The following is a 27,286-nucleotide window of genomic DNA, read 5'->3' as shown; positions in this document are numbered from 1 at the left end:
TATTACAGTGCTATAAATATATTCAGATGAAAAGCTAACTTATAAGGTGATATAGGGCAAAACATGTTTACTTATAATAATATTTAACTTCATTTACACTTATCTATAGTAAAATAGTTAAATCTATAACAGTTATGAGTGAATTTGCCTCATGTCATACACAATGTGAAAACACATTTTTCCAGATTTATGATGCATACTTTTTTAACCCTTCAAAGAAGAAATTACATTATGGAGTTACAATACCTTATCAGTGGAGCTCCACTTCTGTGCTGCAAATGGAAATGTAGTGCAACAGTGCCGAGCAGAAGCTGTTCTCCTCTTTGGAGAAAATTGCAGTATCCAAGAGCTTTTTTAACAAGGGACTACTTTTAAATGTGTCTGGTCACCTCAAAGGATATGTAGAGCATTTCCTGCCAGTAGAATTAGAGGAAGGAAGTACCAGGCCAAAATGTTTGATGTGTGATGTACTGTAATTCTTTTCATGTGTTTGTTGGCTTTTATATGATGATCAATGTTCTGCTACCAATTGTGACCCTGGTGTGGTCCAGGTCATTAAAGTTCAACCTTCCTTAATGTATAGGGTCATTAACTATACCTAGCAGCAGCATTATTATAATTAAGGATACTATTTTCTTTTAAATAACCACCTCTCATTTTCATTAAAATATTTATTTCTTATAAGTGGATAATCATCCTAGTAACTGTGATTCTCATGAAAGGGATGATTCAACATTAAAGACTGCCAGTACTAACATTACTGTAGACAGATGCTCTTTAGGTTTCCTTGCTCTACCTGTAGACCTGGTTTTTAAATCAGCATTTTCTTTCCACAAACTCCTATTGGAATATAAAGTTCAAGATGGAAACTGCCTTTACAGTGTAGTTTTCCTTGGTGTGTGAGTCTTATGGACAATAAGTATTGATGAAATTGCTGTCAGCAATATTATATGCCATTAATGGAACAAAGTGTGATTATCACTGACGTTCTTAATTATTCTAAGATCACATACTCTGAAGCAGTAAAGTGCTAAACTGCTATTGGTTTAGGCTGTTTTTTAAAAAATGTAAATGAGCAACAGTGGCTGATTATATGTAATGGTAAAGATTTGATAATAAGGTGAATGCTCAGCTATAGAGGATTGGTTAATAAAGGACTATCCATGCAATGAAATTCTAAGCAGCCATCACAAAGAATGATATTTGTGCCTCTTTATTAGCATAAAATGGTATTTAAGTATTTGTTAAGTGAATAAAAGGATTTTTAAAACTACATGTATAGTATGATCTCATCCACTTACATGTTTATGTGTGAATGCGAATTAGCCTGTATGGTTGCACACCAAATTGTTAAAGGTAGTTGCCTGTGATGATGGGTCTATGAGAAGTTGGGTTAGTTGGTTATTTTTAAGGATATTTCCTAGTTTTTTTAGACTAATTTGAATTTTGTAATTTCAGTTTTAAAAAGTAGAAAGAAAATGGCAGTTTTATAACCAATAGATCTTTGAGGCTTTAGGTATTACTTTAAATTTTTAGGGTTTTTTTTTTATTTGTACTCAGTTTAAAGTATATGAAAACAGATCCTGTATTCTTTCATATTTATCTTTTCTGTGATCTTTAAATTTGCTTTTGGATCCTTTTAAACTTTACTTTTAGTATAATATCGTTTGCTTACCCAGTAGTCATTCAGCACTTGACAAGCTGACTGTGGAATATGTGCTCTATGCTGGGGGGTAGGGGAGTGTTTGAAGGTTATTTATTTGAGGAACCAGTTTCATCTTTTCTCCTTATATGAGTATCCAGATGTTTTCGGTATATATCTTTTGTCTTTCTTTCAGTGCTAGTGTTGGATACATCATTAATACATTAATGTGAACAAGACTACAGGCAAGCACCAGATGCCAAAAAGGCTCTTTCTATAGTGAAATAAGTTGTCATTCTTCCATTCATAGTGAATCAGTTTTGCTATGTTGTTTATTTAGTTCTTTAAAATAACTTGCTAATGCCTACCTTATGCCAGCTATTTGCAAGATGTAAAGCTACATTGGTGATAAAAATATTCATAGTTTTACTTTCATGGAACATAGTTTAATCATCTTTATCATTATACTTAAAGTATATTATTTGACTGATTTTTTGTAAACATCATTATCTCTAGGCAAAGAAATACTTGGTACATTTAAAAAACTCACAGAATTTATTTATTTATTTATTTATTTATTTATTTATTTATTTATTTATTTATTTATTTATTTTTAGTAAAGACGATGTCTCGCTCTTGCTCAGGCTGGTCTAGAACTCCTGAGCTCAAACGATCTGCCCACCTCAGCCTCCCAGAGTGCTAGGATTACCAGAATTTTTTTATATACTGAGTGTACTAATGTAGTATCTGCGTTTATTTCATCCCATGAGAAGATATTTCATGAGAAGTAAATTAAGCTATTGTCAGTGTAGCTTAACTCATTTTTCATGTCATGGTTTATAATGTTAATATTTAAGATCTTAATAATCATGATTGCATTGTAAGCATAATGAAATACAAAGTAAAAATTTCTTTCTTACAAATGAGAAATTTTATTATTAATTTGTAAACAATTCAATTGGCCTTTAACAAATAGGTTCAATAATTTTCTGCACATTCTATTGCATTATTTTGCAGCATGTTAAGATATAGATACACAACATGTATATCTCAAAAGCATGTTATTGTTGAATGACAATTATGTATGATGGCATTTTAATATAAATGTGATTTTATTAATGCAAATAAAATATGAACTGCAGATACTTTGAGTATTTGGAGAAGTATTGATATATAATAAAATTTAAATGATATAATGAATAAATGCATTTAAAGAAATTGGTAATGGAAAATATATTTAGAAGTAAGTATAATAATGCTTCCTCTTATTGAGGTATATTCTTTTCCTTTTTCTTTTTTCAGTACCTTAAAACAGAAAGGACATATTTACTTCTATAAATGGTTATATTTTTAAGGAATATTTTACAGTGTTAGTGAAAAGAAAAGAGATTTAAAATTCATCACCAGCTAAATTGGGAGTCAGTTTTGCAGCATCTCTTTAACAGCTGTTTGACCTCATTGTTTCTCAGTTCATAAATTTTATTTTAAATGCTTTTGCCTCAAAACACATGCTAAGGTGTGAAAAATATCCTTTTTCACCACTTTAATGTCTCAGTTTTCTTGGTAGAATATTTCCTAGCTGTTTCCCCACTTTTAACCATGTCATTTGTAGAACTAAAGTTTTGAATTTGAAGAATTTATAGATAATATTCTATCTTACCTAAGGCAGTTTCTTTTGTATTCCCTTTAAGAAATACAAAAACAAAAAAGTTTTTGTATTTCTTTTGTAACCAAAATCTAAAAACTACATAATTGTTCTCTGGATTTCTACTGTGGTTTTGAGTCCCTATTTTGAATAGCTGCACTTTCATGTTTTAAATGTTTGTCTTTGCTATTGCTTGACGTTTTCTTTTCTATTACAGGGTTATTTTCTTAAAATGTGTATGGTCATGGTATAGAAGCACAAATACTAAGTATTTTTGTAGTCATTATTTTTGTAAAAACTGCCAAATATACATTATTATATTGTTTATATATTGCCTCAATTCTCCATATGCCTTTTATGTTTTATGTTTATGGCTTAGAAAAACTCCAGGGGTAATGTATTTCTAAATTATACTGTATATTAGTATTACTTATCTGATTTTACTTTTATAAAAGAATATTGCTCTCTGGTATCAATTAAAGCTTATATAAAGACTTATTGACAGAATAGATAGTGTAGCTTAAATATTTTGGTCAAATAGTTCATATTTTGCTGAATAGTCAACATTATGTGGCTAAAGCTTTTGATATAGTACTAAATCAACTCTTTCAATATACTCTTAAGCATAAGCATATCACATTTATTGTTGCCATATTTTTTAACTCTGCCATGTTAAAACATTGATGCCTAAATAATAAATATATCTCCATACTTTGGGGAATAAGATGGAGAAAAATATTTTTTACGTTGTGATTTTCCCTGAAGAAAAAAATATATCTTCATATTAGGAATGACAGAAGGGTGTTTCACGTCCTAAGTGATCTGTTTTTATCTTCATTAGTTCCTGAATGTGTAAGTAAAATATAGTACTTGGAGTTCTTATCTGTAGTAATATTAATATATAATATTTTAAACTTAATTATTCCTGGATATCTAGATAGTGTTTAATCCTATATATAATGGAGGTTTTTCTATAGTACCTCAACTATTTTCTATAGGAAAAAGTTTTCAGAAGAAGCAAATTCTAATGCCAAACCTTGGAAAACAGCAAGCACATCCCTTGACAGTATGTACATTTACAGAATTTCCTTGTCACATCATTGCTATTTAGAATCATAGAGTGTCCTAATTCATATCCATGTAATTAATCACATCTTGATTATAGATGTTAAATAAGGGCTATTTTCTCAGAAGGAAGTTTTTTGGGGCTGTAGGTATTAGAGCAAAACTCAGTGGCAGAATTGGAGCTAACTGGGATCTTGAAGAATATGTTGAGTTGTAGCAAATATGCCAGATAGAGGAAAAGAAGGGCGTCAAAGAATAGAAGCAAAAATAAAGCAAGGTGCATTTAGAGATATGAGCAGACTTGTTTTATATCAGAGAATTTGTTATAGTGGTATAATGAGAGAAAGAGGTGGGGGAAAGTGATTGGGATCAGATTGTGGAAGCTTTGAATTCCTGGTTGAGGAAATCGTACTTCATTGTCTAAGTGCATGGGGACCCCCTGAATATTTTTTATCAAGTTGGCACTATTTTTGGAGGATTAAATACATTGCCAAGCACATGATAGGTGCATAAAGAGCACAAATTCCCACACAAGACTGCATAAATTTGAGTTCCAGCCTTTCCATTCTCTAGACAAGTAGTCACTTGGTAGATATCACCTAATTGTTCTTTAAAGTGATTATGTCAGATTTACATTCCCAATAGCTGAGTATGAGATTTATGTAATCCTTATAATTTTATATAAATTAATGCATGTAAAACATTTACAACTTGTCTGGTACATATTAAATATTCAGAAATATTTTCTGTATTTTATAATTTATTCATAATTATAATTGTTGAATATTTTTTAAATAATTGCTTAATCTAAGTGTAGTATTTTGATTGAATTGGGGAGAGGATTCTATCCCTTTTTGCTTATGCAAAAGTAAAATATCACTAATGAACTAAGAAATTATAATTATGTATGTACCACACACACAAAAAAACCTTATAAGTATCCTTATCCCACCTACACAAGAGGTTTATATCAGTTAAAAATTCCCAGGTAATTTTCAACTTATAGTTTCAAGCCCTACCTAATAGTAGGTCATATTAATAGCTAGCATTTGGATAGCATTTCACAGTTTACAGAGTACTTTCATGTATATCACCTGCTTTAGTTTTCACCACAGCCTTAGGTACTGCTCAGTAATATAATTCATATTTACAGTGGAGAAAATGAAGCTCAGGATCGATCACACAGCTAGCTTGTCCTCTTAACCACTACACCATTAATTTCATTTGGCCTTTTTATTGAAACAACTCTATCACAACAATACAGAGAACACAAAAATGTGTCTTCTGTATCCACCACCTACCTCTGTTCTGCAACTTGCTGTGTGCATGTAAGACTCTTCACTTGAATATTTACAATTTCATTCATAGATTTTTTATTGTCGTATAATATTCTGTTGTACGAGTATACCAGGTTATTATTATTAGTCATTCCTTCTATTGATGGACATTTAAGTTTTTAGTTTTTCTTTATCACATATGGTATTAAAATGAATATTCTTCATTATTCTCTTTATACACGTATATATTAATAATACTTTCTCTAGGGCAGCACTTTCTAGAACTTCCCACGATAGTGGAAATTTCTATATCTGTGCTGTCCAATACAGTAACCAGTAGCTACATGTAGATACTTAAAACTTAACCTGTGACTTATGCTAAAATTTTAAAATTGTATTTAATTTTAATTAGCTTAAATAGCTACATAAAGCTAGTGGTTATTTTGTTGGGGAGCACAGCTCTAGCGTATGTATCTAGAAGTTTAATTACTAGGTCATAGGTTATGCATAGCTTCAGTGCTGCTACATATCACCTAATTATTCTTTAAAGTGGTTACGTCAGATTTACATTCCAATAGCTGAGTACTGGGAAGAGAGTATTGCTCTCTACATTCTGGCAAACACTTAGCGTTAATACTGTTGCACTATACACTACAAACTTAGGATTGTCTTAGGACTGGATGACATTTAGGGAAATGTCAACTGGAAGTGATACTTTAATGAATGATGCCCTACTGTGATTACTATAGATATGTGCCCTCTGGTGTATAGTGATAGAAGGGAACTTAGGGAAAATATACCAAATTTTCTAATCATATGTTGGACTACAAAGTACTTGTTGCTGACTAGAAGATTCTTGATTGGTATTTTTCCTTTAAAAAAATTTTATTCTCTAGGAATATATTTAAAGAGGTAAAGGACCTCTATAGAGAGAACTATGAAACACTGAGGAAGGAAATTGTGGAACACATAAATAGGTGGAAAACCATACCATGCTTATGGATTAGAAGAATCAACATTGTTAAAATGTCTGTACTACCCAAAGTAATCTATAGATCCAATGCAATCCCTATTAAATTACCAACATCATTTTTCACAGATTTAGAAAAAATAATTATACACTTTGTACGGAATCAGATGACCCCATATAGCAAAAGCAATTTTAAGCAATAAAAACAAAATGGGAGGTATTAATTTGCCAGACTTCAAACTATACTACAAGGCTGTGGTTCTTAAAACTGCCTGGTATTGGCACAAGTGCAGGGACACAGACCAGTGGAACAGAACAGAAAATCCAAATATAAAACCATCCTCATATAGCCATCTAATCTTTGACAAAATAGACAAAAACATACTCTGGGGACAAGAATCCCTATTCAGTAAATGGTGCTGGGAAAACTGGATAGCCACATGTAGAAGACTGAAACAGGACCCACAGATTTCACGTCTCACAAAAATCAAATCACAGTGGATAACAGATTTAAACCTTAAATGGGAAACAATTAGAATTCTAGAAGAAAATGTAGGAAAGACTCTTACAGACATTGGTCTAGACAAAGAATTTATGAAGAAAACCCCTAAGGCAATCACAGCAGCAACGAAAATAAACGAATGGGACCTGATTAAATTAAAAAGCTTCTGCACAGCCAAAGAAACAGTCACGAAAATAAACAGACAGCCTACAGAATGGGAAAAAATTTTCGCATACTACACATCAGATAAAGGACTGATAACAAGAATCTATTTAGAACTCAGGAAAATCAGCAAGAAAAAATCAAACAACCCTATCAAAAAGTGGGCAAACGACATGAATAGAAATTTTTCAAAAGAAGATATAAGAATGGCTAACAAACATATGAAAAAATGCTCAATATCCCTAATCATCAGGGAAATGCAAATCAAAACCACAATGAGATACCACTTAACTCTGGTGAGAATGGCCTTTATCAAAAAATCCCAAAACAACACATGTTGGCGTGGATGCAGAGAGACAGGAACACTCATACACTGCTCTGGTGGGACTGCAAACTAGTGCAACCCCTGTGGAAAGCATTATGGAGATACCTTAAACAGATTCAAGTAGACCTACCATTCGATCCAGCAATCCCATTATTGGGCATCTACCCAGAAGAACAAAAGTCATTCTATAACAAAGACACCTGTACCCGAATGTTTACAGCAGCACAATTCACAATTGCAAAGATGTGGAAACAACCCAAATGCCCATCAATCCACAAATGGATTAGTAAACTGTGGTATATGTATACCATGGAGTATTACTCAGCTATAAGAAATAACGGTGATACGACATCTCTTTGGTTCTCCTGGAGAGAGTTGGAACCCATTATATTAAGTGAAGTATCCAAAGAATGGAGAAACAAACATCACATGTACTCACCAGAAAATTGGTTTCCCTGATCATCACCTAAATGCACATCGGGGAAGGATACCAATTGGATATCAGACAGGGACGGGGGGTGGGGGGAGAGGATGGATGTATGCCTACATGATGAGTGTGTTGCACACCATCTGGGGAATGGTCATGCTTGAAGGTGCTGACTCGGGGAGGTGGGGGGTGGGGGGAGGGGATGGAGGTATGACTACATGGTGAGTGCCAGGCACTCTGTGTGGAGAATGGACACGCTTGAGGCTCTGACTCAGGGGGATGGGCGGGACATGGGCAATGTATATAACCTGAGCTTTTGTACTCCCATGAAGAGGTGAAATAAAAAAAAAATTTTTATTCTGATTAATTCGCATATTAAGATATTGATATTTTCAACATTATATATTAAGAGATTTTTCTGAACTATTGCTGCATTTTTAAAAAACTAATATTTTTCTTTACAAATAAACAGAGAATTGCTTAATGCTTACTGTATGTAAGTTTGCTAACAATTGACTGCTGGTACCTATTCCTGACCAATTTGTATTATTTGTGGGTTTGAAATGACTCCATACATTATAAACTATATGTAAAATTATGTAGCAAGATTTGTTTTAAAGGAGTTTGTTTGTTATATGCCAAATCTAAAGAGTGTTTTTCCTCTCCATATTTCCTGTTTTAAATCAGTTCTAATCTGTAGCCTTGGAAATACTGGCATTATTAATTTTAATTTGTAGTGTCATAGTTTTTCACCCAACTACATATCACACAAATACATTTTAATAAAGCATAATCTAACATTTTATTTTGAAAGCCAGTTCTCATATTGTTATGTATAGAAAGTAGGCAATAAGAGGGGACTGAACTTGTAGTCAGAAGGTATGATTTGCATTTAGACTATGCTATTTCTTATCCTTCTTACCTAAAACATCAGCATCTGTAAAATGCAGTCTACCTATAGCACCCTGTGAGTGGTGATTTACCAATATGTTGAAACCCCTTTGCAAACCAAAACTGTAAGCAAATGTACAGTGATATTGTTGATATTATTGCTGTGATTTATGTGTATGTATGTAGTTGGCATTACAGACCACTTTATAGTTTGGTAGTAGAATCTGAATGATGTGGAATGAAAGAATATAATTGAAGAAAAAAGTTTAAATGATAGAAACATAGTAATAAAAATGAATTTGGTGAGAGATAAAGGGAGATGTCTTTGTTAACATTTTTATCAGAGATTTTCCAAGCAATTTGAAATTAGGACTGGTTTACATAAAGTCTAACTAATTTATCTTCAATTTACTTTTTATAAATACTTTTAAAGGATTTTTTTCTTATATAAATTATTCAAAAAATTAAGAAGAACCTGATTTCCTTTTTAAATAATGTACTATGAACATTTCTGTCATTAGATATTCTTTTAAAACTTTATTTTTAGTGAGTCAGCTGTGAATTTAAATATCATTATTATTGCCGACCATCTTTAGCTGAGATTATGAATAAAAGGGAGTCAATTATGAATCCTAACTTAAATTATAATCTTTGAAAAGACGTCTTCTATGTTAATGTTATTTTATGTGTTGGAGGTGATGGGTAATGATTGATTAGTAGAGAAAGAGAGAATGTTACAAACACTAGAATTTCATAGAAATTTTCAAATAGTATACTCAGATTGGATTTGGAAATAGGAAATCTGTTAATGATAAATCATTTATTTTGAGTAAATAAAATGAAAAAAAATTGGATAAAGATAGGAAGAAAATATCTCAATGAGAAAGAATGCACATACAGTTGGAATAAAGTCTGGGTGATTCAAGGTTTATAAAATAGAAGTTGACTTGCAGCCATGGTAGATTTTATAGGAGAGTCCTAAAACAGAACTGTTGCCAGAGTTATGTTGTAGAAACATTAGAAGCAAGTAGGAAGTCTGACTATCTCTAATAAGGACACATTATAAATTTGATGTGCTTATTTTATTACCATCTTTAGAAACCTACAAAAAAGAAACCTAAAGAATGTAGAGGTTTTACTAAATTTACAGTTAGTCATTCAAAGTCACCTATGTGGGAATTGCAGTAAACTTCACTGTTAAGAAAGACCATTCTGGGCTTTAATATATATGAAGTTAACTTTTATGCCAAGTACTTCATGTTTTAGAAATCTATGAGGATTTTATATAAACACACCTGTAATATATTATTCTAACATTCTCAAAAAACTCTTTGATTCCTGGTGTAATAATGAATTATTATATATTATTGCTTGAATTCAAACTATGAAAATAAAATGCACTCATTCTAAAATTTGTTTGAATATTAATGAAAGAATAGTATTTAAGAATTGTACTTTTATTAGTACAATAAGGAAGATATTGCTTAATCTTGTGAAACTTTATAGTGTGAGTATGATATGTGTTATATATACTATTTAAAAATTAAAAGGCTAGAATCACATGTGACAATGCTTTTACTATTTTTTTCATAAACTAGCCTTAACTTTCCTAGACATTACTCTGTTGTTTTTATTGTTATTTTTTTTGATTGGAAGTGTTTTCAGGCCATCTGATGCACATCCTATATGTTAGTTATTTAAACCTACATACAGAATTTTTCATTTGTTATTGTTAAATTTCATCATATTAGTTTTGATTCACTCTTTGTTTCCAGTATTTTGAGATAATATAGAATCTGGATTCTCTCATTTACTGTCTTAGCTATACTTCCCAACTTTGTCATCTGAAAATTTGATGACCAATCTATATGAATTCATTAAAATTAATGACAAAAACCATTTAATTGAGCCAAGTCCTCTGGCATGTTACTAGAGACCTGACTCCATGTAGATATTGTTTGGATGTAGTATTAAATCGGCTCTAAGTTTATTTTGCTATGTTGTCCTCAAGTCCATATTTCTCTATTGTATTAATAAAAGTGTCTTAACAGAGTCATTTACACACTTTATAACATCAAGTTTCATAACACTGATGCTGTTTTCCCATTTGTTATCCTTGTCATACAACCAAAAAAGAAATCTGTCTGATTTGGCTTAATTTGTTCTTAGTTAACTTATATAACTGCTAACATAGAACACTTTTTATTATAAGTGCTCAAAAACCTGATAGACAAGCAATTTTGTTGAAGATCAACATCATAATTAAATTGTTTATAAAATTAAAATAACATTTCCTTTTCTATATATTCTAGTAGCTTCCTTTCTCTGTAATTTCTGAGATCACATATAGGTTCTTTAATGACATCAACAGATTTTTCCATGCAGTCATGATCAGTTAGTGCATTTCCTTGGAATACATCTATAACAAGGTGAAAGTTGTTTGGTCTAGTTTGGTATACTTTTCACGTTGACCGTATAGCTTCTTAAATCATCATGCCAATATAACCCATTGATAACATTAGTGAGCAAATGAGAATTTATCAGCCCAAGTTTGTGACTAACTGAAAAAAAATTCAAAGCTCATATTTTCCTGAAGATAAATTGTGAAAATTTAGTTTATTTGCTTAACTAGTAAGAATATTTTGAGAATCTTCAATCAGAAAGAGATGAATATTTATACTTTAGTGAAGTTGCCTAGAAATGTAGGGAAACCGTTTTTTTATATAATGTTCTGTTTCAACTTAAGAAATTATTTAAAGGGTCATTTTGTTTATTAAACTGTGTCTGTATCATCAATGTTCTTTTGCATTTTATAGTGCAGAGTAAGACCAATTATATGGATTCAGTCTCAATGCAGGCCGGTCAGCTTCTTTCTTACCCACTGTAGTAACAGCAATAACTAGGTGTCTTTGTTAGATACTAAGGATGTTAATTAAAGTTATCACATTTAATCCCAGAAGAAACCTATATGGGTAGATATCCTTATCCCCTTTGGGAAAAACTGATATTAAGAGAGGTTAGGTGACTTTCCCAAGGATACATAGCTTGTTAAGTGGTAGAACCAGAATTTGAATGTAATTGTGACTTAAAATTTGTGCCTTTAATACAGTATTATAGTGTACCCTCCTTGACCATGGAACCTTAACATTAGCCAACTGCCTTACAGAAGTGTTCTATTCATCCTAAAATTGACTGGGCCAGAAATTGTAAACCTGTCTCTGTCATTGGAATTACAATTGGGAAGTACATGTACTGGCATTTGTAAATGAATTTTGCCACAAATGATTGCATACAAAGCATAAAATAAAACCGAAGATGAAGCCCCAGAGAACACCAGTATCAAAAGGGACAAACAGAAAAAAGGAATCTAGTAAAGGAGATTAAGGAAGTTTAGTTGATACATTATTAGCTTACTCTTATGTCAGATGCTGCCTTGCATGGGTTAACTCATTTAATTCCTCCAGTGACTTTACTTTTTACATGAGTAAAATGAAGCATGAAAACTTCAATTTGTCCAAAGGCACCCCATCCATGGTAGGTGGCAGAGTTAGGATTATAGATACAGGAAGGCTAAATTTTCAGTTTGTGCTCCTCACCAGTATGCTACACTGCCATTTTGAATTATCACATATCCAAAAAAGTCTGCTGAGTTAATGACTGAAAATTGCCCATGGATCCAGTAATTAGAAAATCAGTTGGGGATCTCTTCCAGGAAAATTTCAGAGAAATATAGGGAGGTAGGGCTGATATCTGATTGTTCTTGGTTAGAGAAGAAAATAAATGGTGAGAAAATGGAAATATACTGAGAGAAAAATAAGTTTTTGGCTAAAAGGTAATGTGAGAGAAGGAGTGGTAGTAGCTGGGGGGATGTAGAGTCTCAGGGAGAGAGTTTGTCTTTCTCTTTTACAAAGAGAATAACTTGAGCATGTTTTTAGCCAGAAGGGTAAAAGGTACAGGAGAGAAAAGGAAAAAGTAATAGAGTAAAATCCCCATGGGAAGTAAAGGGCATAAAGAAGAATATTTGTTACTCATTCAATTTTCATGTATTAAAAGCCTACCATGTGCCAAACCCTGTTCTAAGTGCTGTGTACTATGAGGGTGAGAAAAAAGGACATGTCCCAGCCTTCAAAGAGTGAATTAACAGAAACCTTAGCCTTGAAGAAGAGAAGAGATGTTTCCTCTGAATAGCTCAGTGAAGGAGGCAGGGCAAATATTGTCTGTTTTATAAATGAAATAGCCACAGATTTGTTGGTCCCTTTCCCTGCTCATGTCAGTTCTGAGAGCAGAGATGTAATGTTGAAGTCAAAGATATGTGATGCTCCAAGTATCAGAGTGGGGTTTTTGGAATCAATAGGGATGCTAGTTTAGGTAAAAAAAAAAAAAAGAGAGAGAGAAGGGAAAGGGCATATTCCTCAACCCTAGTTCAAACTTGCTGATTCATAATCTCTAGAGGTGGGAACTTAACATTTTTCACAAGTTCCCTAGGTGATTCTTCCACACTCAAGATGAGAACTCCTGCCCTAAGTTATGGAACTCAGCATTGGTTTTAGCCTGACAGTCACCCGTGGTATTCCCTGTTTTACTCTGAAAATTACTGTCGCTTACAGATAAATATGTAGCCATTTAATTTAATCAAGACATAGTTTTACTTCTTTTTACATTCCTATTTTCTGGCTTATTTAACATTTTGTAGATCTCAGTTGAGCTATAAGTGAATGAATTTTACTTCTTTACAGTGAATTCCCGAGATACGCCTATTCAGCAGTGAGTAGTAAATGGTTCAACATGAACTGTTCCTTATGTAAACATACAAAAGGCCTGACCCAGACTAAATCAATTTAAAAAGGAAAACATTAAAGCTGTGTTTCCAGTTATATACTTAAAGTCTTCTTTGGTTCCTATGATTACATTATTGACCAACTATTGCAGACTTTAGTTTATCCTCCTACACCACCTGCCGAATGGTTCAAATGGTATGGGAGAAGAGTTTCGGAAGGGCAAAGCAATTACAATTATAACTCCTACATTTTAGCCAATAAAGCAGCTTTTTGTGTTAAGGGTAAGGAAGTTATGGGCATCTTGACTCACCCCCTTTCCTGATTTGAATTGCTAAAAGGTTTTAAAGGCTGCAATAAGGAGAGGGAACAAAGTTCATAGAGCATATATAGAAGTATGTGAATCTGAGACAAGAAAATATAATTCCTATTTATGATAGCAAACATTTCTAGGAAAAATTTAATTAGGAAATGAAACAATAAGACTTTTTTATTATAAGGTATTTACATAGTATTTTTTTGAGGCATACATTGTTAATATTAGGTGTTCTGTTCCTCACTGAGTTAGTTCCCCAATAAAGTATCATTCTATTAGAATTCTTTGCTCTAATTATCCTGCAGTTGTTTCTTGTGCTGTGAAAAGTTGAGGCACTAAATCAAAGCTCTCTTGAATGAAATATACTTTTGTTTTTGGCATTTTAACTAGATTGTTTTTCACTCCTGCCAGTCTATTTTTAAGTTATAAAGTTTTTGGCTTAGGGAAAATAGTGTTTTAAAAGTTCTAAAATTGTAAAATGATTTCCAACCTTTAAAAAAATAAAAATAAATTATTTTTGAATGTTATGCCCATAACTATTTGTGTATTTATATTTTTTAAAAAATCTAATGTGCTATGAGATATGAAATATATCAGAAGACATCTTGCTCTAATAGTGCTTAATTAAAGTTGATATACCTCATAAATGTATATAATTATGATTTGTCAATCAAAAATAATTTTTAAAAGTTAATGTATGGTATTTGAAAACATTTTGAATGTTTTCTTAATTTAGTATTGATAACCAAAGCAAAATGATTAGAATATTCTATAATAATGACAACTGGTTTTGAGTATGTATACAACAAAATAGGAGCATATTTTATATGCTTTTAAAGAATAAAGATTAGCTACTATTTCAACTTGAGGAAAAAAAGCCTCAACTATTTTTCAGAAAATAAAGTAAGTCGCTGTATTATAATACTAGTACATTTTTCTCTAACTATAAAGAATTGAAAATAAGTCATGGGGATTATGTGATAAGGAAGAAAAGTTAGATTTTTGTTTTCTAAGTCTGAAAAAAACTATCCTGTATTTCTTTTTATCAGAGAAAAATCAAACAAAACTTGTAATGTTTATGCATATTTGCTAATTCTTTAAAATTGTTATGTTAACCAAAACTAATAAGGCAAATGGCCTACCTTTATAATTTGTAATACAAACTTTAATTTTATACTTGGGAAACTGCCTACATAGGAAATACATTGATGTTTCCTGGTTTTGGAATTTCAAGAGGCTAAGAAACTATTGAACAAACTTGTTTTTAAAGATGAAAGTATATTTTTAATTGGCTTAAATTTTCCACAGTAAACTTTTTCTTGGCTTAGAAAGGAAGGGGTTTATTGCATATTAACCAGCATCGTATTAAAATGTTTTTAGGTTGATGAAACAGAGCAAATTAGAAAATGTGAGTAGAATTCATTGAGTTTGATTTATTATTAGTAAATTGAGGGTCAGTGGTATTCTCTGCTCAGCTTTTGCTTTTTTTCAGAACCCTAATATATGCTTTATTCAGCTAAGTCTGTCTTTCACTTTCTATTCATTTTACTTCTGGGGTTTTTTTGGTGGTGGTGTTTGTTTGTTTGTTTTGTGTCTTGCTGTGTTTCCCAAGCTAGAGTGCAGTAGTGGCTCACTGCAACCTCAAATTTCTGGGCTTGAGTGATCCTCCTGCCTCAGGTTCCCGAGTAGCTGGGACTACAGGAGCACACCACCACGCCCTTAATTTTTCTGTTTTTTATAAGACAGGGTCTCGCTCTTGCTCAGGCTGATCTCGAACTCCTGGCCTCAAGTGATCCTCCTGCCTTGGCCTCCCAAAGTACTAGGATTACAGGCATGAACCACCATGCCAGGTGTCATTTTTACTTCTGTTTAACATTTTATACAGAGGCTGAGGAAAGATTCAAAATACGATGATATTTTTTCTAACACACTGAAATTTTTATGATACGATGACTTCTGTGCCAGGCTCTTTATGTATTATCTCACTTAATTTTCATAATTAAGACTCAAATCCAGGTTTTTCTCTGCTCCTGACTACTGTGCTACTATATAATTTATGTAACCTATTTGGCAGAGGAGAAAATGCCAGTTTGCGAAGGTGAGCCCAAGCTGTGGTCTGTACCTCTTCACTCCCAAAGGCTGGACCTAGTAGGGGACACTCTGCATTTGGCTTGAAGCCTCCATTGCCTTATGGCATTGCTTCCTTCTCTGCCTCTCTCCATGCCTGCCATTTAGAGCCTCTTCAAAATTTCTGGATGTGTTATTCTCTCACACCATTGCACCTTTGATCCTGCTGTTCCGTTTGTCTGAGATATGTTCTTTATTGTATAAAATAAGATGACCGGGTTTTTTTGAACTCATTGAAACATTGCCTTCTCTTGCTTCGGCTTCCCAAGTCTAGGTCAAGTGTCCCTTCTGTGTGCTTCCAATTGCATTCTATACCTAACCTTTTGTAGCATTAGCTGTTACATAATTGCTTCTAAATCGTCCACTAGACTGTAAGCTGTATGAGGGAAGGGACCTAGTATTTTTAGGGCCTATCAAAAGACTTAGCATACAGTGCCATATTTATCTGTTAAACAAATGAATGTAAGTTAGGTTTGGAGAAAGGGCTGCTTTGAGAGGAGGGTATCGTTTTGACTTTCCTGACTAAGGCTAGTCATAAGGAAGAACCTGGTTGCTTTCCACTACTTGTTAAATTACCAGCAGCTTTATACTGTCAGGGTATAGTTTTAAAATAAAGTCATTTTCATGTAGAAAAAAGAACTCTATAAGGAGAAATAATGGTATATTGGTGGAAGAAATAAGAGGACAACCTTTATATTAGTCCCATGGTGAAAGGATAAGAAATATTGTCTAAGGACAGTGCCGATTAGGAGAGATTTTTTTCATAGTAAGTTGTAAACTCTTTGTAAAGATTTTACTGTGGATCTGTTTGATCTCGACAACATCATAATTATCCTTTTTTATGATAAATATAGTTTATTTGGCCTTTGATCTTTGTTTTTCCTTGAATGCTGGAAGTTTATCTATGTTTGGTTTTGTTGATCTTCTCTCTTTTTTATTTCATTAATTTCTGCTCTATATCCTTCCCTCTGTTTTCTTTTTTTTTTTTTTTTTTGGTTTATTCTACCTTTTATGTTTAGCTTATTAATTTTCAGCCTTTTTTCTTTGCTAAAACTAGCATTTTAGACAATGAATTTTGTTCTAAGTGCTACTTTATCTACATCCTACAACCTCATACATAACATTTTGCTTTTAAATATTTCTTAATTTTTATTACAACTTTTTTGACCAATAAGTGACTAATTTAGAAATTTGCTTTTAAATTTCCAAAGGCAGTTTTTTGAGTTTTCTTCTTTAGTAAAATATCTAATGGAATTGTAATTTGTTCAGAGGATATAGTCTATATGATATTAATTCACTGAAATGTGTTGAGGCTACCTTTATTGCCTAACAGATAGTCAGTTTTTATAAATGTTCCTGTGTGCTTAAGAAGCCAGAAAGGACACAACCAAAAAAGAAAACTATAGACCCAGTATCCCTTATGAATATAGATATAAAAATCCTCAATAAAATTCTAGCAAACCAAACTCAGCAGCACATAAAAAAATAATCCACTATGATCAAGTGGGTGGGCTTCATCCCAGGGATGCAAGGATGGTTCAACATATGTAAATCCATAAATGTGATTTACCACATTGTTAAACAGAAGTAAAAACAGTGATCATATGATCATCTCAATAGATGCAGAAAAAGCATGCAACAAAATTTAGCAGCTTTTTATGATAAAAAGTCTTCACAAAGTAGGCATAGATAGAACATACCTTAAAATTATAAAAGCCATATATGACAAACCCACAGCCAACAACATACTGAATGGGGAAAAGTTGAAAGCATTCCCACTCAGAACCGGAAGAAAACAAGGTTGCCACTGTTACCTCTTCTATTCAACATAGTGCTGGAAGTCCTAGCCAAAGCAATCAGGCAAGAGAAGGAAAATAAGGGTATCCAAATAGGGAAAGAGGAGGTCAAACTATTGCTCTTTCCTGACGATGTGATCTTGTATCTAGAAAACCCCAAAGATTTTGCCAGGGAGTCTTGGAGTTGATAAATAAATTCAGCAAAGTCTCAGGCTACAAAACCAATGTATACAAATCAGTAGCATTCCTGTACAACAACGGTCAAGCTGAAAATCAAATCAAAGACTCAATACCTTTCACCATAGCTACAAAGAAAATAAAATACCTAGGAATATATTTAACCAAGGAGGTAAAAAAATCTCTACAAGGAGAACTACAAATCGCTGAGGAAGGAAACTGCAGATGATGTAAACAAATGGAAAAATAAAAAACCATATCATGCTCATGGATCAGCAGAATCAACATTGTTAAAATATACATACTACCCAAAGTGATTCACAGATTAAATGCAATCCCTATCAAAATACCAACATCATTCTTTGTAGATCTAGAAAAAATAATTCTATGCTTCTTTTGGAACCAGAAAGGAGCCCAAGCAGCCAAAGCAACCTTAAGCAAAAGGAACAAATCTGGAGGCATCACTTTACCAGACTTTAAACTATACTATAAGGCTATTGTAACCAAAACAGCATGGTATTGGTACAGAAATAGAGACATAGACCAATGGAACAGAACAAAGAGCCCAGGTATAAAACCATCCACATATTGCCGTTCTGACATTTGACAAAGTAGACAGCAATATACACTGGGGAAAAGAACCCCTATTCAGTAAATGGTGCTGGAAAAATTGAATGGCCACATGTAGAAGATTGAAACAGGATCCATATCTCTCACCACTCACAAAAATTAATTCAAGATGGATAACAGACTTAAATCTAAGATATGAAACCATAAAAATTCTAGAAGAAAATATTGGAAAAACTCTTCTAGATATTGGCCTAGGCAAAGAATTTATGAGGAAGACCCCAAGGGTAATCATAGCAACAACAAAAATAATAAATGGGACTTGATTAAATTAAAAAGCTTCTGCACAGCCAAGGAAACAATCAACAAACCTACAGAATGGGAGAAAATATTCCCATGCTGTATATCTGATAACCAGAATCTACAAAGAACTCAAGCAAATCAGCAAGAAAAAAATCAAACCGCCCCATTAAAATGTGGGCAAAAGACATGAGCAGAAGCTTTTCAAAAGAAGATAGACTATTGGCCCATAAACATATGAAAAAATGCTCACCAATGTCACTAATTATCAGAGAAATGCAAATCAAAACGACCATGAGATATCACCTAACTGTAGTGAGAATGGCTTTTATCAAAAAGTCCCAAAACAATAGATGCCTGCTAATAGATGAACATTAGAAAGAGTTTTGAGGGGGGAAAAAAAACTGAATTTAAGTTGTAGTTTTGTCACATATTACCTTTGTAACTTGGACTATCTTTCAGTCTCTCTGAATTGTATTCTCTGTGGTAAAAAGGGACGTAATAATATTAATAGAACCTCACAGCATCTCAGGGACTGAAATCATGTATGTGAAACTACTTAGAAAAAGAGTACAGTACCAGGAATAATGTAGAAATCATTGCAGTGTGGATTACCATAAGTGATAAGTTTTGGATACATTTTCAAATCATAATGTATGGTAGCTTTCTAAAACCTGTATCATAGATGTGATTAACCTAGTTTATTCATCAGTAGTCCAAAAAAAAGTGGTTATGATACTATATCAGTGAACATAATATACATAGAATGTTTATATCGTCTGTTTCCTTTCTTTCACTGCCTTTACAGGAGAGCCTTGAACTTAGGAATTCTTCGAGATCCTGGATCAGAAATTGAAGATAGACAATACCAAATAGATCTGCAATCCATCAATATTGGTACTGCACAATGGAGTCAACTAAAACCAGAGAAGGAAAGTGGCACAGGAGGGGTGCTAGCAGAAAGTGAAAGGAATTCTCAAAATCCAGCCCTTGAGTGGAATATGGCCAGCAGGTAGGAAATGATTGATTTGCTAATACTTCATTGCCAGAAGAACACTTGGTGATATAATCTTTAGCATATCCAACCTAAGTGTTTTGATAATTGCTTCTACTTTTCATTACAAACATAAAATATATTGTGTAATTGTAGCTGATAATTTTGCTTGGAAACCTGCTAGTCCTACTGGTGTTACACTGTAATTATTACAAATTTAGGATTGTGTCAGCATTTTTTTTTAACATCTTGCTATTTGATGAAAGAATCCACTTCAGGCTACAGGATACATTCACATTTTCTCTTGAAATCTATTGTATTTGGGGTCAATTATTTTATTTATCTTTTTCTTTTCTTTTCTTTTCTTTTTTTTTTTTTTTGAGACAACGTCCGTCTTACTCTGTTGCTCAGGCTGGAGCGCAGTGGCGCAATTATAGCTCACTGCAGGCCCAAACTCCTGGACTCAAGCCATCCTCCTACCTCAGCCTCCTCAGTAGCTGGGACTACAGGCATGCACCACCACACTCAGCTAAATTTTTAAATTTTTTGTGGAGACAAGGTCTTGTATGTTGCCCAGGCTGGTCTCGAACTCCTCGCCTCAAGCGATCCTTCCGCCTGGGCCTCTCAAAGTGCTGGTATTACAGGCATGAGCCATCATGCCTGGCCTACTTATTTAGCTTTAGTTTATTATTATTTAACTTATTATCTTATTAATAATAAGAGGAGAAAAGTAACAAATACTGTGTGAAGTTATATTTAAGTTAGAGTACAAGGAAAAGCAAGAGTTTCTGGCTTTGGGATTTTGTCCATCCAGTTTAACTAAAAGCATCCTATGTTTACAGAGAACATTTTTAGAGGAATTACTCCTGAATGTGAACTGTTAAGATTTATAGAGAGCCACTGCCAGGCTATTCATGGTTCTCAACAGAGAGAGAGGTAGAATTATTTGCCATTAATAGAAACAAGGTACTAGGCATTAAAGCTACTTTTTATATTGGAAAACTGGAGGTCTTTATGATTTTAAGACAGTGTTAATTATTTTTCATCTGTCTTTCTACTTAGATGATTGAATCAGTAACATCTGTTGCTTATAACACACCATGGTGGTTTGTTGATTGAATTTCTTGAAAACATCTTGTGCAGACTTTATTGCCTGTCTTCTGTAATGCTGATTGCTTTGGTTCTGCCCCTTTACCACCAATGCTGTGTTTGTCCATGGCTTGACAATAATAATAATGTCAACATTAATAATAGATTATACAATGTTTATCACTTAACCTTCCTTATTTGACATAACTTTCACAGTAATGCTACTAAGTAAGAACTGTTATTTTCCCTGATTATTCATGAAGAATAACCTAAACAAGAGAAACAATTTACCTAAAACCAACAAGTAAAACATAGTTTGTATTACTAAGCAAGGCTTATAAGACTCTTCTTCCTCATAGGCCTTTGCATATGATCTTCTCTTTACCTGGAACTGTCTTAACCCACCCTTTTCACTTGCCTAATTCCTGCCATTTATCAAGTCTCAGAGTAGACATAATGCTTTCCAGGAAGTCTTCCCTGATCCTGTCACAAAACCAAGTTAGATCTCAATTGTGTGTGTTCCTATCATATCACTTAGCTTATTTTATTCTAATTATCTAAATACTTGTCTGAGTCCTGAGGCAGAGATCCTTACCATCCTGTTCATTGATTTGTCCCCAGACATAGCACTGCCATAATGCAAAATATATTATTGTAGTCCTTCACTGAAAAGTGATCAAATATGCCCCTGAAGAGGGGTGTAAATTTGGGTGAAGAAGCAGCATAGTTGGCCAAGGTAAATTTTAGGAGAGGGATGCAATTTTAGAGCCATCAGCAAGCAACTTGCTTGGCAGCTGGGGAGTGGGTTATTTTTGTCACGAAAGAGGATCTAGGTGGAAAAACCACAGCATCAGCTACACCAATCATAATCTCCAAATATTACATCAGCCAGCATCAAGTCCCCTCATTCCTCTTCTTCACACAGTTTTCAGATCTAGGAGGTGCTTACTTATGAAACTTTCAGGTTATCATGTCTTTAAAAACTAATCACAAATTCTGTATTCAAAGAAGATGACTCTTATTTTCCTAGGAAACTTTATGGCCACCTAGCCTTAATTATATCTGTTCTATTCATTCTTTAATTCATTTAACAAACACATTGTGTGTGTTCTAATAATTTATTGAAATAAAATTCACATACCATAAAATTGTGTTATACCATTTAAGATGAATATTTATTACATTCACATTATTGCACAACTACCACCTCTATCTAGTTCGAAAACACTTTCTTCACATCAGAGTAAAACCTCTTATCTGTTAAGTAGTTTTTCTCTATCATTCTCCCTCCTCCCAGCTCCAGGCAATGACCAATCTGCATCCTGTCTTTATGGATTTATCTATTATGGATATTTGATATAAATAGAATCATACAAGATGTGATCTTTTATATCTGACTTCCTTCACTTAGCATGTCTTGTAGGTTCATCCACATTGTAGCATGTATCAGTATTTCATTCTTTTTTATGGCCAAACAATACTCATTCCACTGTATGTACATAGATGGTCGCTTACTTATGTTGATTCAACTTAAGATTTTTCAACATTACGGTGGTTGTGAAAGCAGTAATGCATTCAGTAGAAACTGTACTTTGAGTACCTGTCAGCCATTCTCCTTTTTGCTTTCAGTACAGTATTCAGTAAGTCACATGAGCTATTCAACACTTTATTATAAAACAGCTTTGTGTTCAATAATTTTACTCAAGTGTAGGCTAATGTAAGTGTTCTGATCACATTTAAGGTAGACTAGGCTAAGCTTTGATGTTCGGAAGGTTAGTTTTATTAAATGCATTCTTGACTTATGATATTTTCAACTTATGATGAGTTTATCAGGACATAATCCCATTGCAAGCCAAGGAGCATCTCTGTGCCACAATTTGTCTATCTATTCATCTATTGATAGACATTTGGTCTGCTTCTACCTTTTGGTATTGTGAATAATGTTGCTGTGGATATTGGTATACCTGTTCAAGTACCTGTTTTCAAGTATTTGGATATACACCCAGGAGTAGAATTACAGGGTCATATGATAATTTTATGTTCAACTTTTTGAGGAACTGCCAAACTCTTTTCCACAGTGACCGAACCATTTTATATCCCCACTAGCAATGTTTTAGGGTTCCAGTTTCTCCCCATTCTTGCCAATATTTATTCTCCTTTTTTACTTTTTTTAAACTAACACCACCCTACTGTGTATGAGATGATGCCTTTTTGTGGTTTTGATTTACATTCCCATAGTAAGAAATGATGTTGAGCAGCTTTCACACGTACTTGTTGGTTGTTTGTACATTTTCTTTGGTGAAATGTTTACTTAAGTCTTTTGGCCCTTTTGTAATTGAGTTTTTGTCCTTTTGTTGATGAGTTGTAAGAGTTCTTTATTCTGGATACTATACCCTTATCAGATGTATGATTTAGAAATGATCTTTTCATTTTATTGATAATGTCTTTTGATGCACCAGTTTTTAATTTTGATGAAGTTTAATTGATCTATTTTTTCTTTGGTTGTCCATGGTTTTGGTGTTTCTTATATCTAAGAATCCATTGCCAAATCCAAAGACATAAAGATTTAACCCTGAATTTTTATTCTAAGAGTTTTGTGGTTTTAGCTCTTATATTTAGGTCACTAATGCATTTTGAGTTTTTTGTGGGTTTGTTAATGGAGTTTTTGTGTATATGGTATGAAGTAAAGGTCCAACTTGATTCTTTTACATATGAATATCCAGTTGTCCTGGAATCATTTGTCAAAGAGGCTTTTCTTTACCCATTGGATGATCTTGTTACCCTTGTCAGAAATTAACAAAGACTCTTAAATGTCCAGTCTATGCAATTGAAGATCTTTTACACTGGAGAAACAAAATGAAATAATTTCTAATGTGTTCCTATCCTTTAAAAAGTTTAGCATCCAACCAAAGAGACAGAATAGTTAATTAACCATTAGAGTGCAATGTGGAAAATGCTATAATAGACAAACATGGGATACTTAGACTTACAGAAGAACCATGTCCAAATCAGGATAAACACATTCCATGCACATAAGAGATCTCAGGCACAGACATAAACAAAATAATAAATTAATGCAAAATTGACTTAGGTACAAAATAGAAAATTTAAAAAGAGAAATAAATGATTAATTCTATGAGTTGGGGTTTCAGAGAAGACTTCACAAAGTACCTTGCTTTTGAATTTGTTTCCAAAGAGTATGAGTAGCAGGAGATGGAGAGAGCATTCTGAACTAAAGAAGCAGTAGATGCAGGGGCTAGAAGTATGAAAGTGTGACATGTTTTATTTGATTCTGATTACCCAACATGTAATAATGTGCTTGGCACATGGTAGGTACTTAATGAAGGCTTGAGTGAATTAACAAAAGATTGAATGATTAAATGATTTGGTAGAGCTAACAAGTCAAGTGATGAATTTGAATATTTCTGAGAGATGTTGATTCAAATGAAGACAGGAAATTTTAGATCTGATGTAGCTTAGTTCCGATGATTAATCTTAACAGAAATATAAATAAGACCTTAAAATAATTCTATTTTGTTTTTGAATAGATATTTTAGATACAATTCAAAAAATATAAAAAGAGACACAATAAGAAATAATTTGCTCCCTCCCCTGACCAATATCATAATAAATGGCAATCTTTTTTTTTAGAATGAGAAAGTACATTTTATTGATAAATATCTATGCTGATAGCCAACAGTCTCCTAGGAAGATAGAGAAGTGGAAACATAATGCATCTTCCAAGATCAGATTTGCCTTTTTAGGTTTAACCATCCCATTGTACCATAGGTGGGAGAGTTTGCTATGGAATAGTCTCATGACATCTGGACAAACAGCTGGAAAAAGCTTTTTAGTCCCCAGCTCTAAATATTCAAAGTGCCACAACTGGCTTTTAGACAGACCCAACTCCTTAAGGTGGATTTTAGATACTGGTACTTGTGTCTCAGTTGCGTAAGTTGCCTATTATAAGTGGAGCACTTTTCGCCTTCCTATTATGCCACTTGTGGAATTGGTTCCACGGTCTTGTGAATGGCAATCTTTGCAGTGATTTTCATTCATTCCTCCTGGGTACATTACTCAAATTTTGTCTTTAATTGTGGTGTGTTTCTATTTGTATGTTGGGGGCAGGGGATTAGGGAAGTTAAGTATGGAGAATCATGAGATTTTAAAACTTACAGATCTTCTGCTTCCAAAATCTTGATTTTTTTTTTTTTCAGCTGAAGGTAGATATCATGGTTCAATCAAGACCAGCAGAACGATTTTGAGTGTTAGAGAGTAAGGGATTTATTTTAGGAATAAAATCTTAACCCACTTGTAGAAGAAGCTAAAAAGTAAGAGTCTGAAAGATAGAGTTGGAGGATCAGTCACAACCAACCCTGTTGAAGCTCTTGACTTGGGTGAAAATGTCAGAGCTTTCAAAGAAACCTGGGAAACCAGGAATGTACAGCTGCTAGAGTGGGACCACAAGAGGTTGTCGGCTCTGCATCTGGGGTGGGCTGGAGTTGCTGTTGGTCAGTCAGCAGTGCCAGTGGTCAGGAGGAAAAGGTAGTCACAGAGCCATGAAGAGTGAGGACAGGCTAGAATCTGCCAGCACTTTTCCAGTTGGTCTTTCACTGCATTTAAACCATGGTAACTTTCAGAGACTATTGGCTACTATTTATTAATACCTCCAAATCTTGTGCAGGTTTCTCTCTGGACAAACTCTAAACTGAACCATTCTTAGCAAGCCATTGTAAAACAAAACCACTACAGGAAACTAAATTTGAGGTTCCTTGCCTTGTCCAATGTCACTAGACAATAGAGCTAAGTCTAGAACCTTGGTTTTCTTACTCTTAGTCAATTACTTTTCTATTTAAGGCTGTGATCCCTCAGGCTTATGCTAAAGTGCATTGTTAGCTAGTCATTTTTTTTCTTTTTCTCTTAGCAATCATTTTTGCTACATCTGGGTTTATTTTATAATCTGAGGAAATGAAGTGCTGAGAACTAAAGTAACCTGTACTGATGTCTGCCATGTGCAAGGTTGCACATTCAAATCACTGTTGCTATTTTATATGGTTATTAGTGCTTGGGGGTGGGATATGTGTGGAAAGTTTGTCTTATGATTTCCTGAATGTACCACTATGCCTTAATTCTCCAAATTAATATTAATATAATTTTCTTGTATATAATGTTTAAAGATATAATTTGAATAAACTTTTGAAAACTACACTTAAAAATAAATAGTTTGATTTCTATCACACTATGTTTATTTGTTCCTGTCACCAACTATCTGTGTTTGATTTCCTCGGGTAAATTATCTTTTAAACTTCATTGTCAGAGAAATAGTTACAGCATACTTATTTGTTTAAATATTTTAATATGCACATATCAAATTACATACTATATTATGTGGGCCTTTTTTTGCACACATAGAATTTTTAAAGGTTGTTGTTACTATGTTTGCTTAGCAAACTGAATTTGAATTTGACAGATTTCTAAAATGATCAGTCTTATATTTCACAGGATTGATAACATTGAATATGGGGAACTATGGCTATGTGTAGACATTAAAATCTCTAAACCATATATTACTGGTCTTATTTCTGAGAGATTATGATTATTCCATGTGTCTTTAGATCTCTTTTATTTTTTAGATAATTACCCAAATGTTTACACTTCAAAGGAGCCCTTCCATAGTTTGATTAGTGATTAATCAAACATGAGATTTTTTTCCAGAATTGCACCTGAAATCATAAACAGGAATGTGGAAGGAAAGTAGTTTTCTTTGTTTGAAATCTTCAACCTGAAAGCCATCACTTTTATCTTATTGAGAGGATGTCAAGCTAATGCCTAAGCAAAATTTGGAAGTTGGTCTAATTCTCATACCTCGTAGATTAATGCCAAAAGTGATTTAAACCTACTTAAATTATATGATTTTATAATTATTTCCTAAAACCTTACCATGACTTTACATGTTATTATAGCTTTAAAAATGAAATAACCCAAGAGGGAAAAAAATTCCACAGAATACACATTCCAAGAAAATAAAATGAAACAAATCTCCTGACTCTCTCTGTCCCTTGGTGGATTCTTATTTATACCCTCAAGACATATTTTCTTTTTTTTTTTTTTTAATTTCAAAATATTAAGGGGATGCAACTGTTTTTGTTACACAGATGGCTTTTATGATGCTTAAGTCAGGGCTGTTAGTGTGCCCGTCACCCGCATAGTGTTCATTGTACTTGAACAAAAAAAAAAAA

General features: G+C 33.2%; 1 protein-coding gene across 1 annotated transcript in view; it reads left to right on the top strand.

Annotated features, from left to right (window-relative positions):
• Positions 1-27,286, top strand: part of VPS13B (vacuolar protein sorting 13 homolog B) — a 752,846-nt gene that overhangs the window by 454,772 nt on the left and 270,788 nt on the right. The window contains exon 31 of the mRNA XM_045560402.1: positions 19,773-19,976. Within this exon, the coding sequence (XP_045416358.1) occupies positions 19,773-19,976 (204 nt within the window). The remainder of the gene's footprint in view (positions 1-19,772; positions 19,977-27,286) is intronic.

This window comes from Lemur catta, chromosome 9 (assembly GCF_020740605.2).
Source record: "Lemur catta isolate mLemCat1 chromosome 9, mLemCat1.pri, whole genome shotgun sequence".
Taxonomy (NCBI): domain Eukaryota; kingdom Metazoa; phylum Chordata; class Mammalia; order Primates; family Lemuridae; genus Lemur; species Lemur catta.
This window is presented reverse-complemented; position numbering and strand designations above follow the sequence as displayed.